Genomic DNA, 27,822 nt, shown 5'->3' with positions numbered 1-27,822 from the left:
GGCCTTTACCCCCAGAGAAAAAGGGTGTTTACATATATATATATATATATATATGTTATATATATATGTTATATATATATATGTTATATATATGTGTTATATATATTACATATATATTATATTACATTATATTATGTAATATAATATATATATTACATATATATATTACATATATATATATAAGAAATAGACTCTTTAATGTTTATTTATTTTTGAGAGAGAGAGAGAGACAGAGTGTGAGCGGGGGAGGGGCAGAGAGAGAGGGAGACACAGAATCCAAAGCAGGCTCCAGGCTCCGAACTGTCAGCACAGAGCCCCCGACACGGGGCTGAACCCACAAACCGCGAAGTCATGACCTGAGCCAAAGTCAGATGCTTAACCGACTGAGCCCCCCAGGCGTCCCAAGTGTGTTTAATATTTAGCAGCACAGCACTGAAATAGGCTCAGAGAGATTTAGCAACTTGCTGAGGTTACACAGATGGTAGCAACTAGCAGATCCTAAGCCAGTTTCATTATTCTAAAGCCCACAGTCTTACCACTATGACCTCCCTAGAGACCCTTTTATATTGGGGCACAAGACTGCTCCCCTTACTTCATGACCAAAGAAACACCATGTTGCTCAATAAAAACTCTGGGATTGAGGGTGGAGGGTTTTGCAGAGCTTTTCTTGAGGGCCTGGAATTCAAACATTTGACATTTCCATAGCTCAAGGTGGGTCCAGAGGGGGAAAACTGCATGACCCTACTGCTCTGTCAACAGGATGCTGAGATGTACATTTTACGTAAATAAATCGATGTGCGTGTCTTCCCCCATCTCCTCAGTGAATTTCATAAAGGAGAATAGTCAAGTGCTCATTCAAAGGATGGGAATGACTGTTATAAAGCAAATTGTGGATGAGCTATTTGTGTGGAATGTTCTGAATTACGAAGAAGTAAGTGTCATTTGCTGTGAGAAGGTTGAGCAGGATGCTGCAAGAGGGATCATTCACATGATTCTGAAGAAGGGTTCGGAATCCTGTAACCTTTTTCTCAAATCCCTTGAAAAGTGGAACTATCCCCTGTTTCAGGACTTGAATGGACAAAGTAAGTATCAGTTTTCTTGTATCTGTTCTACAAACAGAATAAACCATGAAGAAGATTCATAATCCCCACGAGAGAGCCTCTGCCCTCCTCTCTCTTTACATCACTGGGTAGTGGGTTTTGGTTCTGCGAAGGAAAAAGTCAGACACTCTCAGAAAAAACTCCCATTATATCCCTTGTTGGTGAAGCCAAATAAGTAATGCCAGGGTCAGGGATTAATGATTTAGTAAAGACTCATTTCAAAATCAAACTGGATAATGAAGGCACTTAAGTTAATGCAGTCATGGTTCTTGACATTCCTTAGGCCAATGCAGAATCGTTTTTAATAATATTATCATTAAATAATAACTTGTATTTTGTTTTATGATAGATTTTAATCAAGGTTAAGGCTTGATCTGGGGAAAGTTACCCCTAACCACCCCTCATGGCCCACACCACCCCACACCACCCCACTATTCTCACACACTTTCGAACTTAACCCAAACACAGACTCCTCCTATTTCCAATTGACTGCTGCAAAGACCATGTGGTGGAAAGAAGGAAACAGAAGACAAAAGGGGAAGAGTAAATATTTGGAACGCTTTGTGCCAGCTCGGAACTGGAGAAGGAAAGTAAAGTCACCAATGGAGTATTCCCAACATAAATCCCTCTTCATCCTCCTGAAAACTTAAGTTCTGGGGAAACATAGAATTGGGTCCTCTAACCTTACCTCTTCTCTAACAGGTCTTTCTAAGCAGATGTCAGAAGAAGTCTTAGATGATTTGGCTCAGAGTCTAAAGTATTTATACAATACTCCATCTTTTCTGAACTTCTATCCTCTGGGTGAAGACTTTGACATAATTTTTAATTTGAAAAGCACCTTCACAGAACCTGTTCTATGGAGGAAGGACCATCACCATCACCGATTGGAGCAGCTGACCCTGGATGGGCTGCTAGACACTCTTCAGAGTCCCTGCATCATTGAGGGGGAATCAGGCAAAGGGAAGTCCACTCTGCTGCAGCAAATCGCGATGCTCTGGGCTTCCGGAACGTGTGGGGCTCTCACCAAGTTCAAATTAGTCTTCTTTGTCCGTCTGAGCAGGGCCCAGGGTGGGCTCCTTGAAACTCTTTGTGATCAACTCCTGGATATACCTGACACCATCAGGAAGCAGACTTTCATGGCCATGCTGCTGAAGCTACGGCAGAGAGTTCTGTTTCTCCTTGATGGCTACAATGAATTCAAGGCCCAGAACTGCCCAGAGATCGAAGCCCTCATAAAGGAGAACCACCGCTTCAAGAATACGGTCATTGTCACCACCACCACTGAGTGCCTGAGACACATCAGGCAGTTTGGTGCCCTGATTGCTGAGGTAGGGGACATGACAGAGGACAGTGCCCAGACTCTCATCCGAGAAGTGCTGATGAAGGAGCATGCTGAAGGCTTGTTGCTCCAAATTAGGAAATCCAGATGCTTGAGGAACCTGATGAAGACCCCTCTCTTCGTGGTCATCACTTGTGTAATCCAGATGGGGGAAAGTGAGTTCCACTCCTACACACAAACAACACTGTTCCGCACCTTCTATGACCTGCTGATACAGAAGAACAAGTACAAACTTAAGGGGCTGGCTGCAGGTGACTTTGCTCAGAGCCTGAACCACTGTGGAGACCTAGCTCTGGAGGGCGTGTTCTCCCACAGGTTTGATTTTCAACCGGAGGACATGTCCAGTGTGAACGAGGATGTCCTACTGACAACTGGACTCCTCTGTAAATACACAGCTCAACAGTTCAAGCCAAAGTATAAATTCTTTCATAACTCCTTCCAGGAGTACATAGCAGGACGCAGACTCAGCAGTTTGCTGAAGTCTCAAGAGCCAGAGGAAGTGACCAAGGGGAAAGGTTATTTGCAGAAAATGGTTTTCATTTCAGACATTACATCCAAGTATAGCAACCTGCTCCTGTACACATGTGGATCATCTCCTGAAGCCACCAGGAGTGTTCTGGAACACCTTGCAGCAGTGTATCAACATGGCAGCCTCCTTGGGCTCTCCGTCACCCAGAAGCCTCTCTGGAGGCAGGAGTCTATACAAAATGTGAAAAACACCACCGTGCAAGAAACTCTGAAAGCCATAAACATCAGTTCCTTTACAGAGTGTGGCATTAATCTATTCCATGAGAGTATATCCAAATCAGACCTGAGTAAAGAATTTGAAGCTTTCTTTTGTGGCAAAAGCTTATATATCAACTCAGAGAACATCCCTGATTACTTATTTGACTTCTTTGAACACTTGCCTAATTGTGCAAGTGCTCTGGACTTCATTAAACTGGACTTCTACGGAGAAGCTATGGCTTTGAGGGACACGACCACAGAAGACACAAGCAGGACTCAGGAAGGGTCCTCAGAAACCTACATTCCCAGCAGGGCTGTGTCTTTGTTCTTCAACTGGAAGCAGGAATTCAAGACTCTGGAGGTTACACTCCGGGACTTCAGCAAGTTGAATAAACAAGATATCAAATATCTGGGAAAGATATTCAGTTCTGCTACAAACCTCAGATTGTGCATTAAGAGATGTGCTGGTGTGGCTGGAAGCTTTAGTTTGGTCCTCCGCACCTGTAAGAACATTTATTCTCTCATCCTGGAAGCCAGTCCGCTCACCATAGAAGATGAGCAGCATATCACATCCGTGACAAACCTAAAAACCTTGAGTATTCAGGACCTACAGACTCCACGGCTGCCAGGTATTACAAACATCAGCAGTTTAAGCTATAATCAAGCCTGTTTGGGTGCCATGGAAATATTAGATATCATACAGTTTTGCTTTAAATTTTCTAATAGTTTCTTTTTTATTTTTAAAAAATTTTAATGTTTATTTTTGAGAGAGAGAAAGAGACAGAGCATGAACAAGGGAGGGGCACAGAGAGAGAGAGAGAAAGAGAGAGACAGAATCCAAAGCAGGCTCCAGGCTCTGAGTTGTCAGCACAGAGCCTGACCTGGGGCTTGAACTCATGAACCACGAGATCGTGACCTGAGCCAAAGTCAGATGTTTAGCCGACTGAGCCACCCACGGGTCCCTGAATTTTCTATAAGTTTCAACCAGATGTCAGGACTTGGAAGAGAGGTAGGAGGACTGAGCAAGAGAGGTCCATAAGGGGGTAGACTGTCATACGGGGAGGCCCTAGGGAAAATTCCCAGAGCTGAAGCTATACGGTCTGACTGAATGGCAATATAGTTTATATGGTGTGTGTGTGTGTGTGTGTGTGTGTGTGTGTGTGCGTGTGCACGCACGTGCGTGCATGCATGTGAGGTAGGTTAAGCTCATCTTCACTGACCTGTCCCCCTTCTCCATCTCCATCCATTACCCACTGCTTCCCTGCCAAATGGCACCCCTCCCCACTTCAATTCTGGGAGGAAATCCAGCCTGTAAACTCATCACTTGCAGGAGCTGGTAGCTAATTGTGTTCCTGGATTCTCATCCAGGAGATTGCAGAACATACCCACCCCACCCACCCCCAACGCCAACTATATTTCATTTTGAAAAAAGATTGTGGGGACAGATTTTGTCTAACATGAAGAAATTTCAGATCTCAGACACATACAAGTTGAGCCAATCTTTCTGAATAAAGGCAAATTTTCCCCAAATGCAAAATACTATTAAAGGTGAATGTCTGCCTTACCTGTACAGACCAGCTTTACCTGTGTAGACCAGCCTGCTGACTTGAACAGGGGCTACTTTGTGGTGTGAACCTACAGGCTGGCAGGGGCCTTGCTCTACTTGACTGTAATCCAAGATTACTTTTCATTTGCAATAGATTTCTCATCAAGCTCTACCTCATCTGTCACCCTGTAAAGGAAATTTCATATCACTTTAAAAAGCTAGAATCTGGGGCCCCTGGGTGACTCAGTTGGTTAAGCGTCCGACTTCAGCTCAGGTCAGGATCTCATGGTCTGTGAGTTCGAGCCCCGCGTCGGGCTCTGGGCTGATGGCTCAGAGCCTGGAGCCTGCTTCCGGTTCTGTGTCTCCCTCTCTCTCTTCCCCTCCCCCGTTCATGCTCTGTCTCTCTGTCTCAAAAATAAATAAACGTTAAAAAAAATTTTTTTTTTAAATCTAGAATCTGGGGCGCCTGGGTAGCTCAGTTGGTTAAGGGTCTGACTCTTGATTTCCACTACTGGTTCATGGAATTGAGCCCTTGGTGGGGCTCTGAGCTAACAGTATGGAGTCTGCTTGGGATTCTCTCTCTCCTTCTCTCTCTGCCCCTCCCCCACCTCGATAAGTAAATATTTTGAAAAATCTAGAATCTCTTGCACAGATAATCTTTGCAACCTTCTACTTAATGCAGGAATCCCTTCCATAAGGTTCGGCATAGTCACCAAGACTTCATTTCGATTACCTTCTGTGTCAGGAAGCTCACTATCTCTTCTTGATGGCTATTCCTTTCTGCTGATCTTGCAAACTGTCACCTCTGTGCTGAATTTAGCCTACATATTATGTAGAGTTTTCTTTTGACTGTTTGCCAATATTTTGTTCTTAATTTTTAAAATTTATTTTTTAAGTAATATATTCACATCATTCAAATTATAAAACAATCTACAGTGAAACCTCCTTCCCTTTCACATCCCCCAGCCATGACCCTTCTGCCGGAGTTGTCAGTATTTTGACATTGGGAGATTGCAGTGTGAAAACACAGGTTACTCATTTCTCTTGACAATTGTAGGTCCAGCAACTGTGGACCTGCATCTTCACTTGGTAACAATTGGTAGAGCTTCATGAACTTCTCCTGTGCCCTTTGGACAAGATACATAATATCCACATGGGCAGTGCCCACCTGTTCTACGTCTTGGAATGACATTATCTCCCTGGACCTTGTTGACATTTGAGTTTGTAATCAGTGCTCACTCTTTCTTATAGCTAAAAATTCAGTTCCCTGACATTTCTACCCAAAGTTGATTTCTATTTTTGCCCTCCACATCTCTTCAGAATATTCCTAGTTCATCTGTTTCTTTGCTGAATAGTATTACATTATATGGACATGCCACAGTTTATCTCATCACCTCTCAAAGACACGTAGGTTATTTCCAGTTTGGGCGATTATAAACAGAGATACTATAAATGTTTGTATGCAGGTTTTTATGTGAAACACAAGTTTTCAAATCACTCAGGTAAATACCTAGGAGTGGGATTGCTAAGCCATATGACAAGTGTTTGTTTAACTTTTTTTTTAAGTTTATTTATTTTCAGAGAGAAAGAGAGCAAGCACAAGTTGGGGAGGGGCAGAGAGAGTAGGAGAGAGAATCCCAAGCAGGCTCCGCACTGTCAGCACAGAGCCTGATGTGGATCTTGAACTCACAACCAAGAAATCTTGACCTGAGCCGAAATCAAGAGTCAGATTCTTAACCCACTGAGCCACCCAGACACTCCCAACTTTTTTTTAAATGTTAATTTATTTTTGAGAGAACGCAAGCAGGGGAAAGGCGGGTGGGGATAGAAGATCTGAAGCGGGCTCTGTGCTGACAGCAGCGAGCCTGATGTGAGGCTCAAACTCATGGTCACTACCTGAGCCGAAGTCAGACACTCAACTGACTGAACCACCCACGTGACCCTCATGCTTGTTTGACTTTTTAAGAAACTTCCACGCTATTTTCCAGTTTGTACCATTTGACATTTCCAATAGCAATATATGAGCAATATATAGCTGCTCTGCATTCTCACTAGCATTTGCCATCCTGTGTGTGTGTGTGTGTGTGTGTGTGTGTGTGTTATTTTTGTCATTCTACAATTGCCTTAAAATAAGAAAAAAAAATTGACAACACCAAGTGCTGACGAGGATGTAGAGCAACTGGAACTCTGGGTGCAGTGTTCTTTCATCATACTTATCTGATAAAATAGAAAACTCTTTGTAGGTTTGTTTGCCTACTATATACCTCTTTGGCCAAGTATCTTAAGTTTTCATCCATCTGTTGATTAGGTAATTTATCTTCTTAATGTTGAGTTTTGAGTGTTCTTTATATGCTCAAATGTGTATGAAGAATACCAGTCCTTTGTCAGATAAGTGATTTGAAAACATTTTCTCTCAATCTGTAGCTAGTCTTTTCATTTTTTAAAAAATTTTTAATATTTATTTATTTTTGAGAGAGACAGAGACAGAGCATGAGTTGGGGAGGGGCAGAGAGAGCGGGAGACACTGGATCTGAAGCAGGCTCCAGGCTCTTGAGCTGTTAGCACAGAGACCGACGCAGGGCTCGAACCCATGGACCATGGGATCATGACCAGAGCTGAAGCCGGACGCTTAACCGACTGAGCCACCCAGGTGCCCCTAGTCTTTTCATTCTCTTAATAGCCTCTTTCATAGAACAAAAATTTTAGATTTAGTTGCAGTCATTTTTTTCCTGTACAAATCAAGCTTTTGGTGTCATGTCTAAAAACTTTTTGCCTAACCCCAGGTCATGAAGATTTTCTCCTATCTTTTTTTCTTAAAGTTTACATTGACATTTATGATCCATTTGGGTTAATGTTTATATAAAATATGATGCTTAGATCAAGGTTCATTTTTCTTTCATATGGATATCCAGTTGTTCTATTCACTGAAATTACTATTCTTTCATGTTTGAATTGCCTTTGTACTTTTGTCCAAAACCATTTGGCTGTGATTATGTTGGCTGTGTTTCTGGACTCTATTCGCCTATTGATCCATCAATTGCCAGTACCCTTGTCTATTTCTTGATAATTTCATCTTGTCTTAGTAACTGTAGCTTTATAGGAAGTCATAAAATTGAATAGTGTTGTTTCTACAACTTTATTCTTTTTCAGAATTGTTTTTTATATTCTGGTTCCTTTGGCTTTCACATTGTTTATATAATCAAAAACTTCCTGGATATTGGTTGGAATTATATTAAATCTATAGGCCATTTTAGGGAGAATTGATAACTTTATTTTGTTGAATCTTTCAATCCATGAGCATGGTTTCTCTTTCCATTTATTTAGATTTTCTTTTATTTCTTTTATCATAATTTATAGTTTTCATCATGTTTATCCTGCATATGTTTTATCAGATTTACACTTAACTTTTTGATTCTTTTGGAGTTACTGTAAATGGAATTTTAAAAAATTGGTTGCCAAATATTTATTGCTACTATATAGAAATGCAATAGATTTTTGTGTATCAATCTTATAATCTACACATTTGCTACACTCACTTCATGTCACTTCCAAAAAGAACAGGTTTATTTCTTCCTTTCCAATTTGTTTTTATTTTATTCTCTTGCCTTATTGCACTGATTATGACTTGCAGTGCAATGTTGAATAGGAGGGGTGAGAGTGAACATCCTCCCTTGTTCCTGATGTTAGCAACAAAGCATTCAGACTTTCACCAGTAAGTATGATATCAACTGTAGTTTTTTTGTAGATGACTTTTATCAGGTTGAAGAAATTTCCTTCTATTCCTAGGTTACTGAGAATTATTATGGATGTATGTCAGATAATGTCAAATGTTTTTTTCTGCATCAACATACTTGATCATGTAGTTTTTCTTCTTTAGATTGTTAATACATTGAATTACATACATTGATATCCAAATATCGAAACAGCTCTGCATTCTCTGTATAAAGCCCACTTGGTGGTTATGGTTGAGTTCTTTAGTAATATTTTATTGAGGATTTTGCTTCTATGTTCATGAATGATACTTGTCTTAAGTTTTCTTTTGTTTTATTCTCTTGGTCTGGGATTTATATCACTTAATGATAGCATCATGAAAACCTTACAAGTCTTATTATTAAATTTCCAAGTATTTGGAAATTTCCTTGTTATCTTTCTGTTATTATTTTCTAGTCTAACTCCATTATATTCGGAGAACATGTTTTAGCTAAAGAAGATGCCCATCTCTGACCAAAAAAACAAAAGCAAAACACTCTTGTGTCAATTTCATGAGCATTTCTTGCCCATGGAGAAGCGAAAATTTTTTGATTGGTAACAAAAATCTAGTAAATGACAAATGAACATAGTCAATTTTCTTTTTCCAGGTGGTCTGACTGACAGCTTGGGTAATTTGAAGAATCTTATGAAGCTCATACTGTACAACATTAAGATGAATGAGGAAGATGCTATAAAATTAGGTCAGATTTTTATTTTCTTTGTTATTTTTATTAATGTAAGTTTGATAATAAGAACAGTTAACTTAAGACTCCTAGACACTGGTTGTGTCTGTATAAGGCAAGGATTCCTTTATCTACTTGTGTTACATTGATTTTCTAGACGTTTTTCTCCATGGCCATTCCAATCCTTCAGCACCATTTTATGTAAATTGCACACACCTAGACTGTAATGCTTTGGGGGACAGAAGCCATGATATGTTTTTATCTTCCTGGCTGATTGACTATGTTTATATTTGAAGCATAGAAACAGTATAAAAAAGTTTATACTGTGGTTTCATAATTAAATAAAGCTTTGTAAATGGAATGGAACACAAGAAGGAACGTGGACCAAGAAAACCTAAACAGTACGAGCAGAATGTGTGGTTTGTCACAGGGAGCCAGCCTCTTCAGGACAGGGAGGATTCCCATTGAAGCTGTTTTCCTCCAGTGTCCCTGCTTTCTGCCCCCTCCCCCATGGCTCTTTTTTTCCCCACTGTTTGAGCCCTCAGTTAAATGTTCCTCAGCCTTATTCTTTTTTATTCTGCTTCCTGCCTAAAGACAACCTTATCCTATAATTGAAAAATGGCTCCCCTTTTTTTCATTACATGGCCTATATAAGAATAATCAGATTAATCCAGTGTTCAATAAACATCTGTTGCATGCCTATAAATTACTCAGAGTATTAGAGCTGGAAGGAGCCTCAGAGCATCTAGTTCAACTCTCTCATTTTACTGCCACTGAAACCCAGAACAGTTTATTGACTTGCGCAAGGTCTCACTAATTGGTACAAAGGGTTCAAAAATACCTATCTCAGATGATCTGGTCCCCAGGAACCAGTCTCGGGTAGGGGGCGCCTGCGTGGCTCAGTTAGTTAAATATCTGACTCTTGATCTCAGCTCAGGTCTTGATTTCAGGGTTCCGAGTTCAAGCCCCACGTTGGGTTCTGTTCTGGGTATGAAGCCTACTTTAAAAACAAAAAAAGGAACCAGTCTGAGCTTAAATAGACAAATCTAAATTTATTGTTTATTAAAGGGTTACTATACATAGGTTATACACTACACTAGGTACTTTTACATACTTCCTCTCATTGGATCCTCACAATAGTCCCAGGACATAGGTATAATTATCCCTAAATCCACAGCCAAAATGTTGAATAACCTGTCCAAGGTTACACAATTAAAGTATGGGATCCAGGAATCAAACTGACTGCAAAGCTCATGTTCACAACCCCTAAACTGTATAGTTGACTATAAACAGTTACACCAGAAGCACACCAAGGAACTGAAGTCCCCATGCTACCCCTCTGAATTCAGACTCCACCCCTCCTAAAATTTGGGGGGAGATTAAGAGAAAGTGTTCATTCAGAATATTTCATCCTCATCCTACCAAAAATATGGTAAAAGGCACACATGGATATGCATTAAAATACTGCCCATTTACTCATGTCACTGAGAGAATGACCTCCACATAGGTGATCTTGGTATGGTCCAAGAGATTGGAGAGTAATGGTTGAAAGAAAAACAACTCTCTTCAGCTTTTATAACTCAAGATCTCTAGAGATAGAGTGTGGCAAGATCTGTGTGCAATTGTTCTTTGCCTTCTTTTCAGTCCATTAGTCTATGTTTAAATCAAATTAACTTGGTGTCCTAATGTATTTCCTTTCCTACTTTTTGCAGCTGAAGGTCTGAAAAACCTGAAGAAGTTGTGTTTACTTCATATGACCCACTTGTCTGACATTGGGAAGGGAATGGATTACATAGTAAAGTCTCTGTCAGCTGAACCCTGTGACCTTGAAGAAATCCAATTAGTCTCCTGCTGCCTGTCTGCCAATGCTATGAAAACCCTAGGTAACTGTTGCCTGCATTAAGTGAATGAGAACAGTGTAAGAGAACATGTGATACTTTCATACTAATGCATGTTAAGTCTCTCAAAAGGAAATTTAATTTTTAGAGAAACTGGAAAAGATAATAAAGACTTCCAGGTAATATCTAGCCTGTTTTTAATGATCTTCTCCATGACTGGAATGAAAATGGAGAATTAGGAGAACATTTCAGAATAATGGAAGATATTATAATTTTAAGATATGGTGAACAAAAAGAAAAGAAGAAATAGGTGCTTGAAACTTGGCACATGCTCTGTATATAATAACTGCCTAATAAATATTTAGATGATGGATAAATAAATGATTGAGAAGCAGAGAGAGAAGGATTTTCTTAAATGTTCTCAGGCCATCCAATTCTTACCCACTGCCCTTTTAAAATGCAGCTAACGTACATTAATATAAGAGTTGAGTCTTGGGGTGCCTGGGTGGCTCTGTCAGTTAGCGTCCGACTCTTGATTTTGGCTCAGGTCATGATCTCATGGTTTGTGAGATCAAGCCCCATGTTGAGCTCCACACTGACAGTACAGAGCCTGCTTGGGATTCTTTCTGCCTCTCCTCCACTTGTGCTCTATCTCAAAACAAATAAACTAAAAAAAATTTTTTTAACTTAAAAAAATAAACTAAAAAAAAACTGCTCGGGATCTGTAAAATGAAATCATTTGTATGCTACTATAAACCAAAAGCTAGAGAAACCCATGATTAGAAGAGGCTAGATAAACACTAGGAAAACAAGGATAAGTAGATCCTTACTTCTCTACCTGATCCTGGAAACAGACAGACTTAGAACTATAAATAGCAGCTGTACTCTTTTTGAGAGGAGTTCCATGGGTTTTTTATGTTAAAGCACCAAACCCCAGAAGTTATTTTACTCTACAATTGGGTAAAAGTGATAATAGCTGGGGCAACTGGCTGGCTCAGTCAGTACAGCATGTGATTCTTCATCTTGGGGTCATGAGTTCAAGCCCCAGGTTGGGTGTAGAGCTTACATAAAAAAATAATTTTAAAAACAGCTAATAATAATAATAGCTAATAGTTTAATAAGAGTATATATCATGAAAAACCTCTTTTAATTAGAGATATTTCTTATTAGTCTTGATAGGAGAAATTTCAATTAGATTAAACAACCATGATAAATACCTAATGTAAAGAAAAGAACTAAGCAGTTTTTAGCTAGAGTGATAGTATTCTATGATTAATGTTTACATGTAAAATAATTTTCTGTATTTTTTACCTCAACATAATTATATCTTTTGCAGATAGCATGGAATTGAGTCTTGCTTTTTGGGGAAAAAAAAAAAATCCAGTCTTATTTCTGCCTTTTAATTAGTGCTTAGTCCATTTACATTTAATGTAATTATTGATGTGGATAGATTTTCATCTGCCATTTTGCTATTTGTTTTCTATTTTTCTCACCTGTCTTTTTTTTTTTTTACTTCCTAAGTTTTTATTATTAACATCACAACTATGACATTACCAAAATCATTTAAATTAAGATAAACAAAGAACTGCTCATTTCATCTGTTTTTGTTGTTGTTGTTGTTGTTGTTGTTGTTGTTCCTTTGTTTCTCCTGAATAAGGACATTTTAGAATTGGAAGCAATCTTACATTTTATCTAGTTCAACTTCCTTGTTCTTTGTTTTTAAGTTTTTGTGTGTTTTTTTTAAGTTTATTTTTGAGAGGGAGAGAAAGAGTGTGTACAGGGAAGGGGCAGAGAGAGAGGGAGAGGGAAAATCCTGAGGAGGCTCCACCCCACCAGCACAGAGCCTGATGCAGGGCTCAAACTCAGGAACTGTGAGTCAGACACTCAACTGACTGAGCCACCCAGGCGCCCCTCAACTTCTCTAACGATGAAGCTTCAGTGGAAGGTTGGAGAAATGGAGTGACCTTCCTATAGTTATGTAACAAGTATATTTTATGCTGCATTAGGCTTTACATGAAGTTTATTAGTCAGAGCTTAGGACTGGAAATATCTATCTGTCCATTTAGTCATAGCTATGAAAGTTCAGGGTTAAATCTAGCCAGATACCTTTGGGAATAATTAAATAATTTAACTAATCAGGTCAAATAATGATGTGTATGCTATCAACAAAGAAGACAAGGACTTAGGATCCTCCTATGGATATTTTTTAAATGCACATATAGTTCTGTAAAAGCCTTTTAATTTTGGATTGAAATTTTTTCCCAGCTCAGAATCTTCACAATTTGGCCAAACTGAGCATTCTTGATTTATCTGAAAATCACCTGGAAAAGGATGGAAATGAAGCTCTACATGAACTGAGTAAGAATAACAATTTAGCCAAAATCACATAGTTGAGTATATGTACTAGATAGTCAGAAACACGTATCTGGGCCCTGATGTTTTTTGGTCCATGTGTGCCTTACTATACGTCCCTCAAGGGACACAGACCAATGACTTTGAGCTACCAGTTTTCACACGCTCATCACACCTGAGGCTCCTAACTGCTTGCTTCATTCTAGGGGGCCAGTGTCTGAGACTAATTGATATTCAAAACGAATTTGTTTAAGGAGTTAATGATAAGATTTTTATTTTATTTTCTTAATGTTTATTTATTTTGGAGAAAGAGACAGAGTGGAAGCAGGGGAGGAGCAGAAAGAGAGGGAGTCACAGAATCTGAAGCAGGGTCCAGGCTCTGAGCTGTCAGCACAGAGCCTGATGTGGGGCTCAAACTCACAAACCTGAGTTTGAAAGATCCTGACCTGAGCCAAAGTCAAACACCTAATTGACTGAGTCGCCCAGGCACCCCAATGATAAGATTTTTAAAGTGTGATAGTGATATTGTAATTACATTTTTTTTCTTTTTTTTTTTTTAAGAACTATATGGGGCACCTGAGTAGCTCAGTCGGTTAAGCGTCCACTTCAGCTCAGGTCATGATCTCAAGGTTCGTGAGTCTGAGCCCTGCATTGGGCTCTGCAGGGCCTGGAGCCTGCTTCAGATTCTGTCTCCCTTTCTCTCTGCCCCTCCCCCACTCACACTCTGTCTGTCTCTCAACAATAAACATTAAAAAAAAAAATTAATTAATTAAATTAAATTAAAAAAAGAACTGTATTTACTGTCTGAGATTTGCTTTAAAATAATTCAGGAGAAAAAGAATTAGGTGAGGATGAAGGAAGCTTGTCCATAAACTGATGTTTGTTGAAGTTTGGCTTATTAGTACATATAGTTTCATTATACTATTCTGCATAATATTTGTATACTCTTGAGTACTTTCCACAAAAATATTAACCAAAATTCAAGTAGATTCTCATCGCATCATCGCACAATGAGTAGGCTGCAGAGATAAAGACTATTCCTTCTCCCACATCCCTTCATTCTTCATCAAGAAGAATCCATTGGGATGGATTAAATTCCTGCATTGCTCTCTGGTTCTTGAAGTTGACAGGCTGTACATCCTGGAACAGCTGACTGTGCTCATGTTGCCCTGGTGGAGTGATGTACGAGTTAGTCTGACCAGGCTGTTGGAGCAACTGGAGGGGGCCCTGCGGCTCATCAAGCTTGGGCTGAAAAACTGGAGACTCACAGATGCAGAGATTAGAATTCTAGGTAGGTACATACATACAGAGCCAAGAGAAAAGAAGTGAGCTCTAACAAAGCTCTTAAGTTGGTTTTAAAAATTAATTAATTGTATTTATTTATTTACCTTCTCTTTTTGTTAAGATTTTATTTTTTAATGTTTATGTATTTATTTTGAGAGAGAGAGAGTGTGTGCGTAAATCGGGGCAGGGGCAGAGAGAGAGGGAGGAGAGAGAGAATCCTAGGCTCCATGCTGTGAGTGCAGAGCCAGACGCAAGGCTTGATCCCATGAACCATGAGCTCAGAATCTGAGCTGAAATCAAGTGTCAGATGCGTAACTGACTGAGCCACCCAGGTGCTCCAAGATTTTATTTTTAAGTAATGTCTACACCCAGTGTGGGGCTTGAACTCACAACCCTTAGATCAAGAGTCACATTCTCTACCAACAGAGCCATCCAGGGGCCCCACCTCCTCTTTTTGTACAAGTATATTTAAAGAGCATTCAAGGAGTATTAATTAATCAAGAGATTAAGGAGTAAAATGATTTAAACACTTTTAAACATTTATTATGAGAGAGAGAGAGAGAGACAGAGAGAAGCAGAGTCAGGGAGACAGAGAGAATCCAAGCAGGCTCTGTGCTGTCAGAGAACCATGAGATCATGACCTGAGCTGACATCAAGAGTCAGGTGCTTAACCAACTGAGCCACCCAGGAGCCCCAAGGAGTAAAATGGTTTAAAACACTGGCCTGCCTTCAGGTTTTTAAGCATTAAAAAGTATTAAAGGAAAAACATTCCCATTACCTGAGAAGGTATATTATGTTTAGGAATTGCTCTTCCTACCCTTAACTGTCTGAAATTCAGCAATACTCCTCCAGTTTGGGGAAATATTTTTAAGTTACCTGTTGGGTATTTAAAACATGTAAAGATAAAGGCACCTGCATGGCTCAGTGGTTGGGCGTCTGACTCTGGATTTCTGCTCAGGTCGCCATCTATCGTTTCGTGGGATCAAACCCGTGCTTGAGATTCTCTCTCTGCCTCTCGCTCTGACCCTCTCCCATGCACCCATGTGCTCGTGCTGTCTCTCTCTCAAAGTAAATAAGCTTAAAAAAAATATAAAGGTAAATGCAACTTTATCTAAATGGGATCATTGAATATCTTTAAGCAATTGTGATATAATCCAGGAACAAATAGAGATACAAAAATGACTGAAGATTCCATTAACCTCAGGCAGTTGATGAAAGGTCTTCATTCTACCTGTGTGTTATTAATTTCTATGTAACAGATTACCCCCCAAAACAGTGTCCTAAAATAACTATAAATGTTATCTCACAATTTCTGTGGGTGAGGAAAGTGGTAACCGCGTGGTTCTGGCTTAGGCTCTGTCACGAGGTTGCAGTCCAGATGTTGGATGGGGCTGCCGGAGGATCTGCTTTCTGGGTGGCTCCCCACTGGGTTGGCAGGTTGCCCAGAGGCCTCAGTTTCTCATCCCTGGACCTCTCCATAGGCTGCATGAGTGTTTTCACAGTGTGGTGGCTAACTTCCCTCAGAGCAAGAGATGTAAGAGAAAACCATTTAGAAGCTGCAATGTCTTTTATGAGCTAGCCTTGGAAGGTCATTTCTGCTGTATGCTGTTGGTTACTTGGGTCAGCCCTATCCACTGTGGGATGGGACAACACAGGGGAGAATATACTAGGACGTGAGGATCACTGGCCCCATCTTAACTGCTGACTACAATACCATCTAAGGCAACATTGGTGAAAGCAATCTTGACTTTATTTCTGTCACAGATTGTCTAGAATATATTTGTAGTGTACAAAGTTATGAAACTTATGCTTTTAGCCATTTTAAGTGTGCAGTTCTGTGGTATTAAGGACATTCACATTTTTGAGCCACCACCATCACATCCATCTCCAGAACTTTTTCATCTTCCTTGACTAAACCTCTGTACCCATTACAAAACTAACTCCCGACCTACTCCTGTATTTAAAACCTTTTCTCCTAGAGATGCATATGTCTCTAAGTGCTTAGGCTGCTCCAGGGTTTTAGCCTTCCCTAATGGTGCTTCAAATGCTGGATTTTTTTCTTCCCTTAATTCCTAACTCTAACTTTACTCACTCCCTTAACCCATTAAATCATGTAATTCTGGGTGTCATTCTTACAGATCCCTTCTCTATTCTGGGTGATTTTGGAGGCAGGTGGCTTCTGTGACAGGCTAATTAGTTAGCTAATAAATTATCCCTGTCAGGTAACTTCATACCTTAAACAAGTTGGAAAGGATATGTGTTTTTTTCTTCCAAATTTTTATTGAAATTCAAATGAGCTCATACATAGTGTAGCATTGGGGTCAGGAGTAGAATTTAGGGATTTGTCGCTTACATATAACACCCAGTGCTCATCACAAGTGTCCTTAATGCCCATCACCCACTTAGCTCATCCCTCCACCCATTTCCCCTCCAGCAGCCCTCAGTTTGTTCTCTATATGAAGAGTTTCTTATGGTTTGTCTCCCTCTCTATTTTTCCTTCCTTTCCTCTATGTTCATATTTTGTTTCTTAAATTCCACATGAGTAGAATCATATAGTATTTGCCTTTCTCTGACTAACTTATTTTGCTTAGCATAATATACTTTAGCGCCATACACATCATGGCAAATGGCAAGATTTCATTCTTTCTGAATGCCAAGTAATATTCCGTGATAGGTATAGATATAGATAGATAGAGAGATAGAGAGATAGATATTTGGCTATTGTTGACAGCACTGCTATAAACATTGGGTGCATATACCCCTTTGAATCAATATTTTTGTACCCTTTGGATAAATACCTAGTAGTGCAATTGCTGGGTCACAGGGTAGTTCTATTTTTAACTTTTTGAAGAATCTCCTTACTGTTCTCCAGAGTGGCTGCACCAGTTTGCATTCCCACCAATAGTGTAAGAGGGTTCCCCTTTCTCCACAAGGGATGTGTCTTTTTCAGGCCACTGGAAAGTGTGTAGAATTAGAATCATTTGTTTGGGAGGCATTTTTAGGTAGAGGCCTTTTAGCATCTTTCACATATTTAAGTAGTTAGCTGCCTGATTTGCCCACTTCTCAGGCTGGCCAGTGAGACCAGAGAAAGAGACGGTACATTTAATTAAGTAAGAACTGAGCTAGGCAGTAATTTGCCACTTGACTTTAGTTGCCCAGGGCCTTATAGCCTCCACATGTAAATGAGAAAAATAAGAGTAACAAAAGGCAGCTGGCTCTGGGAAATAGATCTGTAAGAATGTACCCTCAAATGCAAGTAAAAAAAAAAAAAGTATAAAATGAACAAGTCAATAGCAGTAACTACTTTATTCTCAAAATGTTTTAAAGAAGAACTTGTGGAATTATCATTACATCCCTAATAACAGATAACATTATCCCTGTTTTATAAAAAGGCAGAGACATAAGGTAGTCATACTAAAGCAGGGAAAGAAAGGGTTGCAGACAGAAGAGCAAGAGTTGAAGATGTGAGGAGACAGTGTGGCTGCTGGTCCCTACCCTAGTCCCCTCCAGACATTTCTTTCACCTCCCACAAGTAGGAAAAGCAGTCTGCTTGTGCTTGAGCCATAAGCTGGAGTGAAAACCAAGTATTCTCTGCCTTTGGTCTCTCCCAGGTGATGAGGCTGCTATCTAGAGGCTCCATCTTTGTGGAGTGGTGAGTGCCCTGCTTTTGGGGTCAGATCTGCCCACCCTTTCCATTGATAGATGGATGGCCTGTAGCAACTAAAAGTCTCTGAGCCTCGGTCTGCTCATCTGTCAAGCGAGAGTCACTGTAATACCAACCATATTAGCAGTTACTGTGCCAGTCAGTTATAAAACTAATGTATATAAAGTAAGAAGTTCAACATTGACCCATTGTCTATGTTCAATAAACGGTACCGTGATCATTTTCCTCGGTGGGCTTCAAGATACTAGGCTTATCTTCCTTTTTTTAAAAAAGCTTCCTCAGCCTGCAAAACAAATAAAATTTATCAAAATAAACCCTGCTTGCATCATTTATAAGACCATTCACAATGGAACCTCAACTTATCTTCCTCTTCACCTTCATCTTCTGCCATGCCTCCCTACTTACATGAGGTTCCATCCTCATGGACTTCTGTTGTTCCCCAAAAGTGCCTTTGTACACGCACTTCCTCCAGAACATCCTTTCCCTTCTCTAACAGTCCCTGTAAGACGTAACTGAAATATCTCCTCCTTGTTCACATACTCTTCCTATGCTCTCTCTTCTGCCATATGTAACTGGGATGTCTGCTTTAAGCCTCTTGTCCAGAGTCTTTTAAACTGTTTTTGATTATGACCCACAGTTAAAAAATACATTTTATCTTATGATCTAACATACACATACATACACATTAAAAAAGTTTCACAGAAAGTGATTATCTTATGCCATGTGTGACACAAGCTGTTATTTTCTATTCTTTCTGTTCTGTTTCACTTAAAATAGATGCTAATTGCAACCCATTAAATTTATTTCACACTCCTCTAAAGGAGGGGACACCCTGAAGCTTACAAAAAACACTGCCCTAATACATATCCTGCCCAGGATGTCAGCCTAGATCCAGGGCTTCTGTTTCCATGTCACTTTGGCTGTCTCTACTCCCATGTGTCTCTGGATCTGTGTCACCTAGCCTTCTGCAGAGGTTCCTTTCCCTCTTTTCCAAGAGACTTGGACAGGGAGAACAGTCACTTGTCAATTTCTATAAGAAGGGCCCAGGATAATTACAGATATAGCAAATATACTGAGCGCTTGTGGGTAATTGTGATAGTTCTTAGCAGCAGATTATGTTAAATGTAATATTGGTGCTTCCATACTCTCAGAGATATTTAACCAATTCTGTCAATTCAGGTTCCAAGTGCCACTCAGTCGCCTTGCCCTCTCCCATCTCCATCTCTCATAGTCCCCTATGAAGCTGCCATAGTCCCAGTATTATCAGTCAATTTAGGCATTAACATTTAATGATGGGTATGTATGACAGATGCAATAGTGAAATGAAGAAAGTGCAATGAGAGAGAGAGTCTCTAACTGAAGAAAGACGATCTAATGAGATGGAGGGAGAAAATGAGATGTGGATGTGAGGTATGAAATAGATACAGTAGTTGGAATGTACTTTCCTGGAAAAATTCTAAGCCTGGGTTGTCCCTATATTTCAACTTTTTCTGTACACATACTCAGGATATTGGGGAATATCACACAATTTGGCAGATAGGTATGCTACAATTTCATCAAAAACATTCAGAAGTGAATGGCAAGAAAACACCACCAAAACTTGTGGCATGCAGCAAAAGCAGGGCTTGAATAAAATTCTCATAACCTTAACTCTTTATATGAGAGAAGACCAAAATTAGTAAGTTTCTAATTTAAGAAGCCAGAAAAACATCAGAGTAAACCCAAGATCATAAATATAAGTCAATGAAACAGAAAATAAAAATACACTAAGCAAGATTAATAAAGCTTAAAGTTGGTTCTTTAATAAGAGTAACAAAATAAATAAAAGTCAAGCAAGACTGGGACACCCGCTGGCTCAGTCAGTAGAGCAGGAGACTCTTTTTTTTTTGTTTTCAATGTTTATTTATTTTTGAGAGAGAGAGAGAGAGAGAGAGAGAGAGAGAGAGAGAGAGAGAGAGAGAGAGACAGGATCTGAAGCAGGCTCCAGGCTCTGAGCTGTCAGCACAGAGCCCGATGTGGGGCTCGAACCCACGAACCGTGAGATCATGACCTGAGCCGAAGTCAGACACTTAACCAACTGAGCCACCCAGGTGCCCCAGAGCAGGAGACTCTTGACCTCGGGTTGTGAGGTCAAGCCCCATATAGAGCTTACTTAAAAAAAAAAAGTCAAGCAAGACTGATAAAGAGAAGATTGAGTGACATAAATAATTTCATTAGTCAAAATAGAGACAGGCACATGTAGTAGTAGCTTTATTCATTATCACCAAAAACTGGAAGCAACTGAGATGTCCTTCAATGGTGAATAAACAAACTGTGGTCCAGCCATACAATAGTGTATTATTCAGTGGTAAGAAGATATGAGCAAGAAGCCATGAAAAGCCACAGAAGAAACTTAAATACATAGGGCTAAGTAAGAGGAACGAGTCTGAAGAGGCTACATAACATATGAAACCAACTGCATGACATTTTGGACAAGCACAGCAAAAAGTTCAGTGACTGTGGGTGTTCACCCAAAGAAAATGAAAAGACTGATTTGTAAAGATATATACACCTCTGTGTTTATTGTAGCATTATTTATAATAGCCAAGATATGGAAGACACCTAAAAGTCCACTGAAAGGTGAATAGGTAAAGATGTGGTATGTATAGACAGTGGAATATTACCCAGACATAAAAAAGAATGAAATCTTATCATTCACAACAATATGGATGGACCTAGAGGGTATTATGCTAACTGAAATAAGTCAGAGAAAGGCAAATACCCTATGATCTAAAATCTAACAAATAAAACAAATAAACAACAACGACAATAGAAACAGCCATAGATACAGAGAACTGGTGGTTACCAGAGGGAGAAGGGTGGCAGGATGGGTGAAATAGGTGAAGGGGACTTAGAAGTACAAACTTCCAGTTATACAATGCAAATTCTGAATTCAGAATGTTGATAATTTATTTAAAAGAAATATGGAGAAGAAAAGCTTCAAAATTAGAGCATGCTGCCTGTCAAGAATTTGCATTGTATAACTCAAAGTCGTGGGGATGAAAAGTATAACCTAGGGAGCACAGGGAATATAGTCAATAATAACTGACCAATGGGAACCACTTTTATCATGATGAGCATTGCATAATGTATGTAATTGTCAAACCACTGTGTTGTACACCTGAAACTAACATAATATTATATGTCAGCTATACTTCAAGTTTAAAACAAAGTTCAGGGGTTGCTAGGAGCTCAGATGAAAGGGAAGAAGAACCAGAAAATCACTTAGGGGGCCCCTGGCTGGCTTAGTCGGAAGAACATGTGACTCTTGATCTCAGGGCCATGAGTTCGAGCCCCACGCTGGGTATAGAGATTACTAAAAAAAAAAAAAAAAAAAAAAATCAACTTAAAAACAATCACTTAGTAGGTCTGAGAAACCTGATGATGGAATGAGGAATGCAAAACACTCTAACTGTATTACAAAGTGTGAATCAACCTCACTAGGGGATAAAGGACAAAGATGCTGCCATAAATAACTTAGGAAATGAGTGGTCTGTAAAACTAAAGGCAAAATAAACTGCACATAAGCACTGTACTCTAACTTATAAAGTTATATTCAGTTGGAGTATAGATTATTTTGATACTGCTATATACATTTACACTGGAATAATTAAGTAAATGGATGGCAGATGGTGGGAGCCAGGGTTTTCATTGCTGTGGTAGGAATCTACAGCAAGAGAAGAAGGCTAGTATAATCCATGTGGGTATGGATTAGAATTGGAGACATCAGTATGGACTCATTTCATGTTTACATTAATATATATGGTTACAACCGAAAAAATATATATAGCATACTGTGAAATAATAGAAAATAAATATCGGTCTCTGCCCCCAGTTCCTGGTACAATGCCTGAAACCTCTGTAACTTCCTAAGTGATAACACTCTGGGTGGGCTCCTGGATGGCTCCAGGATGGGTCACCAGAAAGACCAAGCCATGATTAGAAGCTTGCAATTTTCATGTCCACCCGTCATCCTCCAAAGAATAGAGAGGGGCTAGAAACCGAGTTAACAATTTATCATGCCTGTAGATAGTGACTTTCTCAGTGATAGTTAGCAAAGGGAGAAGAGTAGCTTTACAGATGATAAACTGAACATAAAGTCCCAACAGTACAGGATTAAGGGAGCTTCCAGGTTGGCAAACAAAGCCACACTGGGAGGGTGATGCACCTCAGACTCCATGGGGACAGAAGTTCTTGTGCTAGGGATCCTCCCAGACCTTGCTCTATGTATCTCTTCATCTGGCTGTTCATCTGTATCCTTTACATATTCTTTAATAAACTGGTAAATATAAGTGTTTCCTGGAGTTCTAGTGTTTCCTGTAGTCGCTCTAGCAAATTAATCAAACATGAGGAGGAGCATATGGGAACCTCCAATTTGTAGCTTAAGCAGACAGAAGCTGTGGATAACCTGGGGACCTACTACTTGTGATTGGCATCTGAAGTGGGATGGAAGCAGTCTTGTGGGACTGAGCCCTTAACCTGTGGGACCTGACACTCCTTCAAGGTAGACAGTGCTAGAATTGAGTTAACTTGTAGGACACCCACCTGGTGTTGCACAGAATTTCCAGGTGGGGGGAAAAGCCTCCACACATTTGACGACCAGAAATGTCTGAAGTGTTCTGTATGCACAGTAAAGGAGACACACAGGAAGGAAACTGGAGGTAGAATGAACTGAGTTTTTGTTACACATATACATACACATATTCTTTGCTCTGTCAGCTGAGAGGGCCTAGAAGCAATGATACCTCAGAAGCCATAAGCACTCCTTGTACCTAGATCTTGAAATCTAATACCATTCTCTAATAAAAGGAACCAGGGCACTTTGACAAAATGGCTGATTCTAGGACTAGGGCAGGAAATGTATAAGCCTAGAGCATCCTGTAGTGTGAGAAAAGTATGGAAGTGCTCAAAACATAGAAACAAAAAACAAACAACAAAAACCACCCACAGTAACAGGAGGAAGTCAAAGTGACACAGAAACCAACTAAAAGTGCTCATAGTAGTTAAAGCTGGAACTGAAACAATAAAATAAAGTAGAATTGGATGATATCCCAAAGCATAAAATATCCATGAGTCCATAGTGACATAAATAAATTACTGAATAAATAAATAAATGGGGGAGGAGATAAATCTCTCATGCAGAACTGCAAGTAATTATGTAGATAACTTTGCCCACAAGAAAGTGGAGTATAACTCCCACTGCTTAAGTGCAGACTGCACGTAGGGACTTCCTCAGTGATAGTATACAATGGGGAGAAGAAGAGTAGCTTTACAGAGGATAAACTGACCACCACCTTACCCAGATGATCAAGGTGAATCTTAGCAGTGACAAATCATGCTGACAGCATGCACCCTGGACATGCTATAATAAAAATGGTACTCTATGCTTCTGTGATCTTCCTCCCCAAATGCATAACCCCAATCTAATCATGAGAAAAACATCAGACAACTCCTACAAAATACCAAAAGTCCTCAAAACTGTCAAGGTAATAAAAAACAAGAGTCTGAGAAATTGTCACAAGACAAGAAGTTCTATGAAGAACCTAAGGAGACATGATAATTAAAGGTAATGAGAAATCCTGGATGGGATCTTGGAACAGAAAAAAAGACACTGGTAAAAACTAAAGAAATCTCAATACACTATCGACATAAGTATCAATACTGGCTTATTGATTATAACAGATATGCTAAGATAATACAAAATTTAAAAAATAGGAGAAGCTGAGTGTGGAGTGTATGGGAATTCTGTGTACGGTTTGCAATTTTTCTATAAATCTAAAACTGTTCTAAAAAATTAAAGTTTGTTTAAAAAATCAAAGGCATTGGGGCACCTGGGTGGCTCAGTTGGTTGAGCGTCTGACTTCACCTCAGGTCATGATCTCATAGTTTGTGAGTTTGTGAGACAGGCTGCTGTCAGCCTGTCAGTGCAGAGCTCACTTCAGATCCTCTGTCCTCCTGTCTCTGCCCCTCCCCTGCTTGTGTTATACACACACACACACACACAAAGGCAAAAAAGGAGTCATAATTATAGATAAATCATAGATTTAAAAGATATGGAAACCCATCAACTATGACACAAACAAATCTGAAAGCTTAGACAAGGAAGACATGTTTTAGAAAAATATAATTTACCAAACTGTTTCAAGAATCAGGAGAAAATCTAAATAATCCATAGATATAATATAAATGGAAGATATAATTAAACTTTTTTCCATAAAGAGAAAAACTAACCTGAGAGGCATTTTTTGGCTAGTTTCACTATTAGAGAATCCTCAAAGTAGTAACTGTTACAGGAAAGATCAACTGGCGGAAGCTAAAATCAGTGGGCAAAACTTCGAGGAGAAAAAGGTTATTAGTATCTCACCTATGATATTTATCAATTAAAAAGGGAAAAATTACAAATTTACAATAGAAAGCCTGGCACACCCCACTTTAAACAAGAGATAGATTGAAAGACATCCCATGGTCCTGGAGTAGAAGACATTATACTGCCAAGATGGCAATACTCCCCAAATTGATATACAGATTCAGTGTTATCCCTATCAAAATCTTGGCTAGCTTCTTTCCCAGAAAGTGACAAATTAATCTTAAAATTCATATGAATACTCAAGGAACCCAGAATAGCCAAAATAATCTTGAAAAGTAGAACAAAACTCAAATACATACTATTCCCAATTTTAAAACTTACTACAAAGCTACAGTAATTAAGACTGTGTAGTACTGGAATAAGGATAGATATATCCACTGAATAACCACAGGCAAGAGAATGATTTTGGACCCCTACCTCATACCATACAAAAAAATTAACTCAAAATGCATCAAAGATCCAAAGGTAAGAGCTGAAACTATAAAAAATTCTGAAGAAAATCTAGGAGTAAATTGTCATGACTTCAGGTTAGGCAAAGTCTTTAGATAGGACATCCAAACACAAGTAAGAAAAAAATAAATAAACTGGACTTCATCAAGATCACAAACTATTGTGCTTTAAAGGGCATCATCTAGAAAGTGAAACAAGAACCCACAGAATGGCAGAAAAACTTTGCAAATCATTATTTTCTATATTATTGTGTAAAATATATAAAGATCTCTTACAACTCATTGATAAAAAGACAACTCAATTTTTAAAATGTTTGTTTGTTTATTTATTTATTTATTTAGAGAGACCGAGCACAAGCAGGGGAGGGGCAAAGAGGGAGAGAGAGAATCCCAAGCAGGCTCTGTGCCATCAGGGCAGAGTCTGATGTGGGGCTTGAATGCACAAACCATGAGATCATGACCTGAGCCAAAATCAAGAGTCAGATGCTTAACTGACTGAGCCACCCAGGCGCCCCAAGTAACTCAATTTTTAAAACAGGCAAAAGATCTGAATAGACGTTTCTCCAAAGAAGATATACAAACCGTCAATGAGCCAGAAAGGATGCTCAAAATCATCAGCCATCATGGAAATGCAAATCAAAGCCATGATGAAATCCTTCTTCCCATCCACTTAGGAAAACATTCTGGCTTTAAATTACTCTGTTAAGTTCCTGTGAGTTGGTAAGATCTGTTCTCCTGCTAGTAGAGAAGGAGAAAAACTACTCTTTAGGGAAGGAGCCTTATACAGAGACACAACAAGTGGCAACCAGTATTTTGGCTGAGTGCATGCTATGCTGGAAAGCACATGAAAAAAGGGGAGGAGCCTGAATGGATATGAATATGAAGTTCAAGACAGCAGGGAGAAAGCTGCTTATAAGGAATAAAGAAGGGCTCCTTAGGGGAAGGAAGAAAAAGGACAAAGTGAGGCCCTACGTATGAGTTAGGCTGGGCATAGGCTTAAGTTGGTATAACAAGAGACCCACCTACACCATGGCTTACAGAACACAGAATTTTATTTCCCTCTTCTGTTAATAGTCCCAAAGCGAGAAGTCTAGGCAGGTGGGTGTTGTTTTGTGCAATCTTTCAGACCCAGAAACCTACTTTTTTTGACTCCTTTACTCCTTAGAGTTTGACTTTGATTTCATGGCTAGGATATCCACCTTCTCTTTGTAGGAGTGCCCTATTCTGTAAGGAATGTAAGAAGTTCCTGAAGAGCCTAGGGTGCATTAAAAAAAAAAAAAAAAGGCAATCCCAAAGATCCAAATCTTGAGATACTGAAAGGGTCTCACTTAATCTTATGATTAGGAACATTCCATACTCAAAGAAACAACAGTTAGTATTTGCTTCTCAAGAAGAGGAAATGACTTAAGATTGAAGTCTGACTCTAGTTTTGAAACCTGTGACAAATATTTAATAGCATCTCTCATACCTCATTTTTTTTTTTTTTTTTAATTTGAGAGAAAGAGAGAGAACACAAGTGTGGGAGAGGGGCAGAGGGAGGGAGAGAATCTTAAAAGCAGGCTCCATGCTCAGGGTGGAGCCCAATGCAGGGCTTAATCCCATGACCCTGGGATCATGACTTGAGCTGAAGTCAAGAGTCAGATGCTTAACTGACTGAACCACCCAGGTGACCCTCACACTTTAATTTTAAAGCAATTTTCTATTTCCTGGAAGAATCAGGAAAAGTAAAAAAATATATACAATTCATTTATATTGGTTTGCTATATTGCTACTAATTACTATCTATCAGATTCCCTTACACTTTAGGACAAATATAACTTGTAAACATAATGGAACAGATTCATAATCACTGCCCTATCTATAGAGAATTCTAATTTCTTTCTGAAGCAAAGGACTGGTTCAAACAGCCATTTCTCTTAAAAAATTATTTCACTTCTAACATACTTCTATTTTTTCACCCAGGTGCATTCTTTGAAAAGAAACCTCTGAAAAACTTCCAGCAGCTGGATTTGGCAGGAAATTGTGTGAGCAGTGATGGATGGCTTGCCTTCATGAACGTATTTCAGAATCTTAAGCAATTAGTTTTTTTTGACTTCAGTACTACAAGATTTTTACCTGATGCAGCATTAGTCAGAAAACTTGGCCATGTGTTATCTAAGTTAACTTTTTTGCAAGAAGGTAGGCTTGTTGGGTGGCAGTTTGATGATGATGATATTAGTGTTATTAAAGGTGCTTTTAAACTAGTAACTTAAATAAAAGTCACCTTAAGCCCATGAATGCTCTGGGGACCCCATTACTTTCAGCCGGGTGACCTAAAAATCTTTGCTCATCCAGTGCAAGAGTCTGAATGTATATGACAACCCATTATATAGCCTAAAAATTATTCTTCTTGGGGGGCCTACGTGGCTTAGTCGGTTAAGTGTCTGACTCTTGATTTTGGCTCAGGTCATGATTTCATGGTTCGTGAAATCAAGCCCTGGCATTGGCCTCAGTGCTGAATGTGCAGTCTGTTTGGGATTCTCTCCCTCTCTCTCTGCCCCTCCCTGCTACCACTGTCTCTCTCTCTCAAAATAAACATTAAAACAAAAATTATCCTTCTCAACAGTGTCTACCTAACTTGCTCTTTCCAAACTTTGTCTTCCTCTCCTGGTATCAGGATGATGTGTGACATCATGACCTCTGTAG

The 27,822-nt window shown here is 39.4% G+C and overlaps 2 protein-coding genes across 8 annotated transcripts in view; one reads left to right on the top strand and one right to left on the bottom strand.

Moving 5' to 3' along the window:
- The first annotated feature begins 229 nt into the window (after nt 1-229).
- NLRC4 (NLR family CARD domain containing 4) lies at nt 230-27,410 on the top strand. Of its 3 annotated transcripts, XM_058682982.1 has the most exons (7): nt 232-1,082; nt 1,803-3,794; nt 9,070-9,162; nt 10,857-11,027; nt 13,248-13,340; nt 14,458-14,625; nt 27,100-27,410. In XM_058682982.1, the coding sequence occupies exons 1-7, from the start codon at nt 761-763 to the stop codon at nt 27,387-27,389; spliced, it is 3,129 nt and encodes a 1,042-aa protein (XP_058538965.1). In that variant the 5' UTR covers nt 232-760; the 3' UTR covers nt 27,390-27,410. The 3 variants fall into 3 exon arrangements, with proteins under 3 accessions (XP_058538967.1, XP_058538966.1, XP_058538965.1); XM_058682984.1 differs by lacking the exon at nt 1,803-3,794 and having other exon boundaries at nt 230-1,082; XM_058682983.1 differs by lacking the exon at nt 14,458-14,625 and having other exon boundaries at nt 231-1,082.
- The window catches only part of SLC30A6 (solute carrier family 30 member 6), a 54,883-nt gene continuing 43,935 nt past the window's right edge, over nt 16,875-27,822 (bottom strand). For 4 of the 5 annotated variants that reach the window (XR_009248325.1, XR_009248329.1, XR_009248328.1 and 1 more), the window contains one exon: nt 16,875-18,565. The gene's annotated coding sequence lies outside the window, so the exon portion shown is untranslated. Of the gene's footprint in view, nt 18,566-22,866; nt 22,977-27,822 lie in introns of all 5 variants that reach the window. The other variant, XR_009248326.1, reaches the window with a different exon arrangement.

Source organism: Neofelis nebulosa, chromosome 9, assembly GCF_028018385.1.
Source record: "Neofelis nebulosa isolate mNeoNeb1 chromosome 9, mNeoNeb1.pri, whole genome shotgun sequence".
In the NCBI taxonomy this organism is placed as follows: Eukaryota; Metazoa; Chordata; class Mammalia; order Carnivora; family Felidae; genus Neofelis; species Neofelis nebulosa.
Note: the sequence above shows the minus strand (reverse complement) of the source record. Positions and strands in the feature narration are given on the sequence as shown.